The 12,454-nt window shown below is 42.8% G+C and overlaps 1 protein-coding gene across 1 annotated transcript in view; it reads left to right on the top strand.

Annotated features, from left to right (window-relative positions):
* The first annotated feature begins 10,002 nt into the window (after window positions 1-10,002).
* The window catches only part of ube2s (ubiquitin-conjugating enzyme E2S), a 38,808-nt gene continuing 36,356 nt past the window's right edge, over window positions 10,003-12,454 (top strand). Inside the window, exon 1 of the mRNA XM_039741697.1 lies at window positions 10,003-10,249. Within this exon, the coding sequence (XP_039597631.1) occupies window positions 10,247-10,249 (3 nt within the window). The 5' untranslated portion in view covers window positions 10,003-10,246. The remainder of the gene's footprint in view (window positions 10,250-12,454) is intronic.

Raw genomic sequence — 12,454 nt, 5'->3', positions numbered from 1 at the left:
AGCAGAGATGCCCAGACTTCCCTCTCCCCGGCCACTTCTTCTAGCTCTTCCAGGGAATCCTGAGGTGTTCCCAGGCCAGCTGGGAGACATAGTCCCTCCAGCGTGTCCTGGGTCTTTCCCGGGGCCTCCTCCCAGTTAGACGTGCTGCTAATGTCAATTATTACATAATAATAATGATTATTATTATTAAATAATTCCTCCCATATAAGAAACATTTCTCGGACTGCCTTCTTCCATTTCTGAAACATTTCTAGACTTCGTCCTGTTCTTACGTAACACAGTACTGAAGTATCGGTTAATGGCCGAGTCACCTCACATATAGATTACTGTAATGCTATTCTATCTGGCATCCCAGAAAAATGTATCCATCACTTATAACTTCTTCAAAATTCTGCTGCTCTAAATCCACTGAACATATTACACCAATTCTCTCTCAACTTCACTGGCTCCCTGTTCACTACTGAATACAATACTAAATCATGCTGTGAACATTTAAAGCTCCCCAGAACCTCACTGATTTCCTCCAGACTGGCACTCCTCTCGCTCACTCAGATCCTGTAATTTGAGAGTATTCAGTCTGGCAATATGGTGCAGCCTTAGTTTGTGGAAGACAGACACAACTAAGACATGAACATACAATGATGGTTGTCAATTTCAAACTGTGTTTCCTCAATGTGCCCCTTGAAAAAAAACATCATCTGAACCAATCCCAGCTCGAACAAACTGATCAATCAAAGATACACTGACAGCGTTCCCTCATGTCGACTGTCAGTTAACACGCTCAGCTACTTTGACCACCTTGACTGTACCCTCAAAAGGAATCATAAAACCTCCTTTGTTTTTTTAATATGAGCAAGTGGTAGCTTAGATCATATGATGCCGGTACAGCATCTGTTACCAAACTAGCACAGCACACATCACGGGACAGCTTTCTCAAAATCCCGTCTAAGGGCTACCTGACCTCGTACTGCTTCCTGAGGTGCATTTCTTTGGGAAATGTTAAAAGCTAACAACAATCTACGTAGCTAGTGACTAAATACGATTAGCCAAAATGTTGTTTGGAGGCTCACTTGAGCGCATAAATGCATAGCTTTGCTATCTTAGCCTGGCGTAGCCAAAGTTAAGATTATAAAACAGGATTTTCTAATGGCCTAATATAACCAAAACAATTGTTCAGCCTTACCTATGAAATGTAATCCCCCAGAATCTGGTTTGGAGTGTACAGCGGATTGTACAATCCCAAGCAGCACATTATTCATTACTTCACTCCACAGCAGTGCCACTCGCAATATGGCGGCGACGTTGATGTACGATGCTGCTGGTCATGCGGCGTCTAGTAATTCTATGTCTATGATCTTGACAATCTCAAATCAGTTCTGTTGTTGAACTTGAACCTATACACATCTGTACAACTACTTTATCCATTTGTAGCCAGGAATATGATACGGGTGGCTGCCCCAAAGCTTTTTTTGTTTTTGTGTCTGTCGTCGACACTGGGCAGCACAACGTAAAAAGCCTACCTAGGTGGGACACCTACTCATTGTAGCACACACTTAACTCCTACTGGGCCAGTTGGGAGACCCTGAAGTCAGCTGACAGGAGGTCCTATGGTCTGTGGAACAAGGAAGGTGAAGGATTTAAATATTTGGGACGGATACCTCCGCGAACAATTGATGCTAGGATTAAGGCGGCCATTTTTGTTGGACCACAAATCAGACACATCATCAGTAACATGCGGTTTGAAGACTTGCTAGTGGGCTCGGAGGAAGTCTTATGGCGTTCATTCATTTGTTATTGTTGAGAACTTTCTTGGCAACTACAAAGCACCAAATTACGTCAGGCTGGTTGAAAAGATGCTTCAAACACGCAGAACCACACAGTGTTCCACATTGACAAAGATTTGTGACCTGCATTCACACTTGGGACTTCGTCCCTGCTGATCTTGGTGTGGTTCAGTGATGGATGTGGTGAAAGGCTTCACCCCAGGACATTACAAAGAGGGAAATGTGGGTTCTGGGCAAGTGGAATCCAACAATGCCAGCCGAGTATTATGAGACGCAAAACAAAAAAATCAACAGCAAAACATTTAGCTCAACAGAACTAACGCAAGGTGTCCGCCTCATTAAGAGAGTAAACACATTAAATTCAGTTAAAGTTAATTTCTGAGTCATTCTGAAAAGATACTAAATGTTCAGGGTTAAGCTGTCTGTCGTAATCTGCACTAACTTTTCAAGAAACAAAAACCTTTGAAAATATGTGCTGTCCAGCTCTCCGAGCTATCCTGCTCCCAGGCAGGTGCACCGCCATTCGGTGATTTCAGAGCGGGATGAGCCAACGGGCAAAACCAATTAAAAGGAAGCTACTATGTGTCTCTCTATTGTAAAATGTGTTTTTTTTTTCTACTAAGGTTTATCTAAAAATAAACCAAAACATCTCAACAAACCTTTCTATTGTTCTCCTTGTGATGGGTTAAAATACAAAATCTATTTTTTTGTGATTTAGCCAATACGAAAAACTTGTGGATTCGGAAAATATCCAGACGCCTTCACTTTCTGCACACTTTGTTGTGTTGTAGGTTTCGTTGTAAGTGGATACATCTGCCAAGGTACTCTCTGTACACCCCCTCTGTCAAACTGTGGTAGGGCAGAGTTTAGGACGAGGGGATCCAACCATTCCTAAAGCTTTAAATGTTTCCAGGAGCACAGTGACCTCCAGAACTGTGAAAATGGCAGAACACACAGGAACTCCATAAGAAAGGATGGAGCAGAGACTGCGCTCCTTAAATGCGGGAAGCGCCATCCTTCACATCTTCTACAACTCTGTGATGGTCAGTGGGATTTTCAGGGCTGTGGTGTGCTGGGCTGATGACATCACTTCAGGAGAGGCCTGCTGAATTAAAAACTAATTAAAAGGGCATGTTCAGTTATCGGAATTACTCTGGACCCCCTGGAGATCGTAGAAAAAGAGAGAATGAAAATAAAAGTGAGTGCCGTTATGAACAACGCTGCACATCATCTCTCTGTGACAAAGTAACACTCAGAACTTACAGGCAACGGATCATTCAGGGGGATTGTGTCACACAACACTACGGGGGTCCTTTAAACCAACAGCAATACGTCTGTATAGTGCCTCACTGGGACTGGCACTGCCAAGCCAAAACTTTTTCTTTCTTGCTTTATAGTCATTCTAGTGTGTGTTCCGCCCAAAGTTTGAGTTTATCTATCTATTAAATAGTGCCTTTCACATCTATCTATCTATCTATCTATCTATCTATCTATCTATCTATCTATTATATAGTGCCTTGCATATATCTATCTATCGTGGCAGACGACAAGGGTCCTTGCCCCACTGGGACGCCTGGATCAGGGAAGGGGCAATATCTTCCCTGGATGCAACAGGGCAGCCACCCGATTTCCATCAGGGGTCAACCAAGGGGCTGCCTGGATAGTTCCTGAGCCCTGGAGGACAGCATTTCCGCCGCACCAGGAAGTGCTGCCGCTCCAGGAACTGTGTACGCCCGGAGTGCTTCTGGGTGCAAGGGCAGCATTTCCAACACACCAGGAAGTGCTGCCGGAAGACCATCACCAAGCACATGGAGAAAATCCGGGGCATGATTAAAGGGGCTGCCTCATTCCCTTCAAGGAGCTGGAGTTGTCTGTCTGTGGTCGGGCTATCTATCTATCTATCTATCTATCTATCTATCTATCTATCTATCTGTCTGTGTAATGCCATCCAGAGAGTGAAGTTTGGTGCCATGGTGGTGCTTCTCAGTGGTAGGCACAGGCAGACTGGTTCCAATTGAGGGTCAACATACAGAGAGGTTGTTGAAGGAAGTCTTCTCTAGTGTGCCCATTTCAAGTCAAGAGAGATTTGTGCGATCGTCAAGATCCTTTAGCCTGTCCTGATGACCATGTTTTTGAGAGATATCGCTTCAGCCAAGAGCGAATATTATAATCAGACACGTGTCATCTCGTTATATGAGGAGCCCGACTTGGAGACATTGAGTTTTCATGACCATGTAGGCTGCATGCATTGCTCCGAGGTTTTTTTGCAGGCAGCACTTGTAGTTCAGAAAGTCAGTCAAAGAGCGCCATTTGTTGGGCCATTCACAAAGTGTACTTGGCCCTGACACACTTCCTCTGAGTTTTTAATGTTTCTCCTGGATACTTGCATGTGCTGACAATTAAAGCCTTTGTTCCCATTACAGATAATATACAGTACAGGCAAAAGCCATTTCTTTTCAAATCAGACTAATATTCTCATTTCCCAGCATTCCCTGCTGTGATCGGAGCATTGGACTGTACTCAGGTCCAAATCAAAGCCCCATCAATGGAGAAGTTGGACTACCTGTGCCACCTCTGTAGAGTCCAGGTATCACCCACCTCATGCTACCAGTAGTGACACTGACTATAGCCAAATGCAAAACTAGTGAAAAAACGGAAAAGATGAGGGGCGGAAATGTCAGTGGCCTCCGCCTATTAAACCATTCATTCCTGTTTTGGGGGATGTCTCATTGTTGCCTCTCTAATGCACCAAAGCAGCTGAAACTGATGAACAAGCCCCTCTGCCACTTCACTGACCAGACCAATAGCCCAGAAGTTTCATTGACTTGATGCTATACTCGGATTAAAAAGTGTGCCTTTCATTTTTTGAGCAGTATGTATATAAATACATACACACACATCTCACCACTCCCATCAAAAAAGGAATATATGGAAACCTGCAAACACACCTATGACACACACAAAGCACCAATATGTGCCTGCAGTGACGTGACCCACTGCTGTGCCTTGCCACTGCTTCTGTGGAGGAGCTTCCCCCTTCAATGCCCTCAGAAATGGGGCGCCAGGCATTTTGCTGGAGTGCCAGCTTTTCATCAGGGGGTGAGGTCTGGTCCTCCATCAGTTTTATTTTTTTAGTGCTAATGACCAACATCAGAGATGCAGTCTGTACAATTAATCAGCAGCTCTAGTCAGGGTGTGCTAAACTGAAGTAGTGAGTCTTCAGCCGGGATTTAAAGGCTGAGACTGAAGGGGCATCTCTCATAGTAGCAGGCAAACCACTCCACGGCTTAGGGGTCCTGTAACTAAAAGCTCGACCTCCTGCTGTTATTTTATTAATCCTTGGAATCATGAGCAGACCGGCATCTTGAAATCTTAATGTGCACTCTGGTTTGTAAGCCATGATAAGTTCAGATGAGTAAGCCGGACCTCGGCCATTTAAAGCTTTATATGTTAAAAGGAGGATTTTGAAATCTGCCCTAAACTTAACCGGGAACCAGTGTAAGGAATTAAGAACTCGAGTTATGTGTTCGTATTTTCTTGTTCTTGTAATAATTCTTGCAGCAGCATTTTGGATTAACTGGTGGCTTTATAAAGAACAGTTTGAACATCCAGTGAACACCGCATTGCAGTAGTCAATCCTACTAGAAAGAAATGCAGGAATTTCTCAAAATCCCATTTATTTAGAAAACACCTTAATTTCACAACACTTTTAAGATGGAAGAAACATGATTTGGACAACTTTGTAATGTGTACTGTAAATGACATGCTATCGTCTAAGAGAACTCCTAGATTGCTGGCTGATTCAATAAATTTAATGGTGATTCCAACTGAGTTAAATGAGGACAAAATATTATTGTGATCAGCGTCATAACCCTCCAATAATTAACATCTCTGTTTTATTGGTTTTTAAAGACAAGTAGTTCTCATCCATCCACTCCTTTAATTACCCCACCAGTAAAACGTCTTGCTCAGCCTGGGAAAAACATTTGCGCTCTTTCATTTGCCGTCTCTGTCCACCAAGAAGCGACTTGCCTGTCATTCATGTTTCCTAGTCTCGATATTTATGGGCTTTTCAAGCAGCACAGGAGCGCGCAGTCATTTTAGACGCCTGAATCCAAGCTACGATAATCTAATCCTCAAGTGTGTTTGAAGAACCAGCATAACCGGATGAGTTTAACCCCCATTAGCCGATCCAGGATGAGGCTTCTGATCTTGGATGATTTAAGCGACGTACGGAGAATAAAGAAGATGGCAATTTACAGACATTTCCCATCCAATCTAACAGAGCTGGGGCCCCATGTATAAACGGTGCGTACACACAAAAATGTTGCGTACTCCCGTTACCACGTTCAAATCTCGATGTATAAAACCTAAATTTGGCGTAAAGCCACGCACATTTCCACGGTGGCTCATACCCTGTTGTACGCAAGTTCTGCGCTCGGTTTTGCAGACTGGCGGCACCCAGCGTCAAAGCAGTACTACTGTTCCTGAGTGGTTTCCCTTTCTTTTTTAGATTCACATCCCTGACGTGGCTTTATAAATACACTGAAATTAACGGGATATTGTTTATTAATTTAATGCATCTGATTGTAATTAACTTATAACAATATAATGGTCCACAGAATGGTCAAACTATTCCAAATACCATAACTGCTTTAGCGTTGTTACTCTCACTGCACCTTCTTCTTCTTCTTTCAGCTGCTCCCGTTAGGTGTTGCCATGTCAGATCATTTTTTCCATTTTACTCTCACTGCACCACTCAGAGTATTTATATCACTGTATCTAAGTGTGAATCACAAGTGTATAGCAGCTGATCGAAAAGAGAATTATCGGTATACAGCAGGGGTCCTCAATCCCAGTCCTGGAGAGCCGCAGTGGCTGCAGGTTTTTGTTCTGACCTGGTTGCTTAATTAGAAAGCAATTCTTGCCAATAAAGCACTAACAAGCTATGAAATTAAATGAACTCTGCTATGTCAGGTCATTCTCATATCCTAGATTTTCTTTCCCTTTCTATCATGCAAATGATTTGAAGGCTAAAATGGACGAGTAATTCTCAGTCCTTCACTTTTTTCTCTTCATTTTTCTTCCAAGTATTTAATTAAACCCAATAGTGCAGATAAATACACACAGGTGTAAATGTAAATGAGCTAAATGGAGAAATGCTGCTCTCTCTTGTCATGTGCATGTTATTGATAATAAGGAGCAATTAAAATAGCTGTTTAAGACAAAATTAAGCAATAAGGGCTCAAAATCACTAAAGTGAAACAGAAGTGTTACTTTAGCAAGAAGTGCTTTTTATTAAGCAACTGGGTTGGAGCGAAAACCTGCAGCCACTGCGGCTCTCCAGGACCGTGATTGAGGACCCCTGGTATACAGCATCAAGCACACGCTGCCTCAGCCATGCTGTCTATTGAACTGCTGTCATACGGGATACGCTTCAGCGCCTTTCCTGTACGGACCTCGTGGTTCATCCCAAGAATTCCAAACGCACTTAATCAGTCCATCAAGTGCTCCTTGTAGAACTGTCTGTACTTATAATTACAATCAACTCACTATAAACTTGCGATACAGTTATAATATTGCACAACCTAAACCACTTTATAAAGCATGCATTTACATATGATGACGATATCATTTTTAAGATGAAATGCAGCAAAATACGTTTATTATATTATACAGGTAAAACTTTAACTTCATTTAAATAATCTGTATTGTTAATAGTTAAACATGTATGGCCACGGTGCCGCAGCGCTAGCAAGTCGCTGGCGCTCCGTTCACAGATTGTTCCTGCCTCGCGCTGTATTCTTGCTGGTGCTGACGCGACACTGGAAGGGTAGATGGATAGAATAATTAAACGCGTACTACGAAGGTATTTCAATGTTCCTTAAAAGTTTTGAAGAATCGGCGTTCTAAGCTTACAGATGGCTTAACGTCTATTACAGAGCTGATTGTGTGGCGATTGGGTATTTGGAGAAATGGAAAGGACAGGAATTGGAGGTTAATTCGTTTGAAAGAGACAGTACTGCTGCAATAAAGTATTTCATCAAAGGTCACGCACGGAGCAGCAAGCATCTTGCGTGAGACATGAACAATCACTGCGCCACCGTGTTCCCATGTTTAATAACATGCTTTAACTCCTATCAACATGAAAATGATATCACGTATACATCTCAGTATTTTAATTATTCAGTAACCTGTAATATCACGAATGTAATGGATTCTGTGTCCTGTCGGAGGAAGAGATTCACACACACAGAGCACATAGAAGATCAAATACAAAACAAAGCATTTAACGTGCTACTTTAGTTACGATGGGATTTGAGAAACTAACAAATTAAACAATTTTAAGATGAAGTTTATGATGCTCTACTTTAATGACAAAATAAACCACGTGATTAAAGTGGAAATTTCGAGTTTAGAGTTGACATTTCATGCTTTTTTCCCCACGGTATGCCTATTTTTTTTTTCTCTGTACCCTAATAAGCTTTCATATGACACTCAGACAGTGGGTTACGACTCGCCTTTTCATGGCGACTTTGATATCTGACAACTTCTTTTTTAATTTCGAGTTTCTCCGACACGCTATGTCACTCGATCAACTTCCTTTTGTTGTTTATACCACTGTTTAAACCAACAAATAGTACGTTTTTCTTTGCCTCCACTTGGTATTCACTGAAATTCCATTTCCCTTGTGCTTTTGCTGTTACCTTTTCACAGAACGCTTACTTAAGGGCCATTTATATTGATTTGCATATTCAAAGAGGCGTAATTGTGGGAGGATTTGGGGTGGGGCAGCAGGCGTGTGCACGTGCGTTAATTTTCACGCTGACTGGGATTTATGGAGCGGAAGAACGTGGAAGCTGGCGTTCGCACAGATTTATGCATCTAGATTTTTTTATGCATAAGCACATTTCTGCTTTTGTGCTTGCGTCATGTTATAGCGGCGTTATGCATGAGGGCCCTGGAGAGGATCTGCTGGCAGAAAGAATGGACAAATGAAAACGGTCTAAATCTTGGTGTGTAAAGTTTGTAGAGACTTCAGAAGAAGCCTTGGAAGGTGGAATTACGGACAGAAGGGCTTCTTCAAAGTGCTGAATTAAGAGTCTGAAAACTAAGAAGAATGAGAAATTTCCATTTTTTGATTGTTAATACATTTGCAAAAGTTTCTGAAAAAGTTTTCACTTTGTCATTATGGGTTATTGAGTGTAGATTGGTGGAAAAATGTATCTATTTAAAATGAAATGTACCACACAATAAATTGTGCAAAAAGTGAAAGGGTCTGAAATCCTCCTGACTCCAAGCTGCTCAAATCTATTTAATTAAACTCAGGGTCATGAGGATCCAGAATACCTCAGCAGCACTAAGGTGCCTGTACATCACAAAACCCCACACATTGATATGAGGTGGGCTATCCTGGCAATATTAAGTGCCAGTGCACCCTGGACCCATTCACATATACGCACACACACACATTTTAGAACCGCAAATTAGCCTGACACACAGTTAACGGCAGCCTTTGAGGAGACAGAAGTAGACATGGGGAGAATATGAGGCCTCCACCTGGGCAATCGCCAGATTGGATTCAAACCAGAACGCTTAATCCAGGAAGGGGCAGAGCAAAGTACGGTACCTACCTTCTGTGCGAACGACACCTTGGAAATATCATTATAAACGTACCGTTACTTTTCATCACAACATAAGTAACAAATGATAGGCGAAGAAATGCATAATGGGCGATGTGAAATGACAATAAGGTCAACTGAAGCTTAAATAAAACATTACTGTACTTTATGCCGTTCGTAATTATTAGGATGTAGCTCAAAGAACGTAATGTTGCCCCATTGCGTGTTTAACGTTGAACATTCATATTTCACGCAAACGCTTTTAATTATTAGAGGTACAGAACAATGATACAATCACAAATAAATTCATCTTAACCCCGTAAATTGCGACTGAACTCCCTCTACGTCAGTATGTGATGGGAAGAGGCAGGGCTATACCTAAGAGGAGAAGAGGGGCGTGGATTATTATTTAAACGAACCAATCAAAAGCAAGTTGAAGCTGAGCTCTTATCGTTCATTGGTCTATTTGGTTGCCAGGTAGAGTTACGTATAGAAGCCCGTCATCGCTGAGTGGTGGAGCCTTTTTGAAAGCTCGGTGACGTCAATTACTATTTCAATTTTCATTGGCGATTTTTTAAAAATGTAACTTTTTTTTTTACTTTTGGACGGGCTGTCGGTCGTTGGTGACGAGCTTCGGGCCGTAGTAAAGAAAAGAATTAAGCATACATCCCTGAATTTAGTTCGTCATTTGTTATAAATTAATATAGCATAGTACCCAGTAAAATTGTAATCTAAAATAGGAAGGCGTTTTATGGTGAAATTGTAAATATCTGCACCGAAGAGGAGAGAGAGAGTCGCCGCTGCTGGTCTCGAGCTGCCCCTGCTGTCGTCATATCGGCCATGGTGAGTGAGGGCAGGTGTTCCCTAACACCGTCAGTAAAATCGACTCTTCTTTTGTTTACTTTCCGCTTTACCGCTGCCGGTGCTACATTTACGGCCTCAAGGGTGCTGTTTTGCTCGGTCCGGTGGGGACGAGACTCCGACAGAACGATGTTGTGTCGCGGAGCTGCTCACTTTGCATCCACGCAGGTGTTAAAAGGCTTCTCGCGGGAGCCTCTAAGCGGACTTGATCACGGAAATGCTTGCGAGCGGTTCAGATGACCACATCAAGTTCGTCTTGCTGGTACTGCTTTCGAGTGTTTCAGTGTGGATGCTTCCGGATGGGTTACCGTGCTTGTCAGTGTGAACTTACTCTCGGGTGACATCAGAGTAGGTTTGTACGTGTGCGCGCGGTGAGGGTCACCAAATCCAGGCACACTTTCAGTACTAGTATAGCAAGTGCCCCTCTAAAACACACTTGGAAACGAATCCGAAATTTGAGCGCCGCAAATGAGGCTTCCTGGGGTTCCTGGCTGTTTCGGGGGGCCTGGTGGGAGGCGCCCGGTTGTTGTCGTCCTTGTGGAGTTTGCACGTTCTCCCAGTGGCTGCTTCAGGTCCCCAAATCTTTCCACCCCCCCTTATCGTGACTGTAAATGAGCCCAGTAGGAGTTATTTGGCATGTGGGCCTGTAAATGTACCCAGTGATGGTGTGACAGCGCTGTACCAGGATTAACAGGTGCTACAGTCGAAACCCCTCCATCAGCGATGAACATATAAACATTGTTTAGTAATTTACAGGCATAGTAAACATTTTCAAAAAAAACTGAACAGGGTCCTATTGTAAAGAAAGGTTTTATCACGTTATACAAAGTAAACTATGTGGCCAAAGTCAGTTATTGGACTAGCTCTGTCTAAAGCAGGAGTGAAATCTTTTAAATTATTCTGATGAAAAATCCCTTCCGATTCTCAATGTGAATTCCGCTACACCAGTTGCAGAAGAAAGCCATGATATTTAACAAATGAGGTGAAGAAGAGAGTCGGGAGTGATTTGTGACAGAAGGGTATCCGCAAGAGTAAAAGGGAAGGTCTACAGGAGGGTAGTGAGACCAGCAATGTTATATGGGTTGGAGACGGTGGCACTGGAGGTGGCAGAGTTAAAGATGCTAAGATTTGTATTGAGTGTGACGAGGATGGACAGGAGTAGAAATGAGGACATTAGAGGGTCAGCTCAGGTTTGAGGGTTGGGAGACAAAATCAGAGAGGAGAGATTGAGCTGGTTTGGACACGTGCAGAGGAGAGATGCTGGGTATATTGGGAGAATGGTGATAAGGATAGAGCTGCCAGGCAAGAGGAAAAGAGGAAGGCCTAAGAGAAGGTTTATGGATGTGGTGAGAGAGGACATGCAGGTGATGAGGGTGACAGAACAAGATGACGAGGACAGGAAAATATTTAAGATGATGATCCGCTGTGGTGACCCCTAACGGGAGCGGCTGAAAGAAGAAGAAGATGGCCACCTTTTGCTATCCAAAACAGATTAAAATATTTAACTTGATAAATAGGCATGCAATTGAAAGTAGTGAGAAGTCAAGCAAAATGACACCCTTTATTGGCTCAGTACATCCATAATGGCTAACACGGTACAACACATGCTATTGAAAAAAACTTGGTGAATGTGTTCTTTAATGATATAGAAAATGTAACAAACTTCTGTCATGACGTGGGGACACGGTTTTTAGCCTATTGAGGGTAAATTTCACATGTACTTTAGGAAGTTTTTCTTGAGACAGAGAACCACAGACACATGGAGTGAGTGACAGATATATACTTTATTAATCTCCAGGGGTTAGGGTTAGGGTTAGGGTTAGCAGCACCATAATGATAAAAACAATATTAAATAAATAAAAATGCAGTACAAGTTTAAAAAATGTAAGGTGGAGAGTGCAAAGGCAGGTATAACGGACAATAACATTGCATTATAATGTTAATGTTTACCCCCCGGGTGGAACTGAAGAGTCGCATAGTGTGGGGTCTCCTCATCCTGTCAGTGGAGCAGGATGGTGACCGCAGTCTGTGTGTCTCCTCTGTCTGGAGATAATCCTGTTCAGTGGATTCTCCATGATTGACAGGAGTCTGCTCAGCGCCCTTCGCTCTTCCACGGATGTCAGACTGTCCAGCTCTGTGCCTGCAATAGAGCCTGCCTTCCACACCAGTTTGTCCAGGTGTGAGGTG

This window comes from Polypterus senegalus, chromosome 18, assembly GCF_016835505.1.
Source record: "Polypterus senegalus isolate Bchr_013 chromosome 18, ASM1683550v1, whole genome shotgun sequence".
Classification (NCBI taxonomy): domain Eukaryota; kingdom Metazoa; phylum Chordata; class Cladistia; order Polypteriformes; family Polypteridae; genus Polypterus; species Polypterus senegalus.
This window is presented reverse-complemented; position numbering and strand designations above follow the sequence as displayed.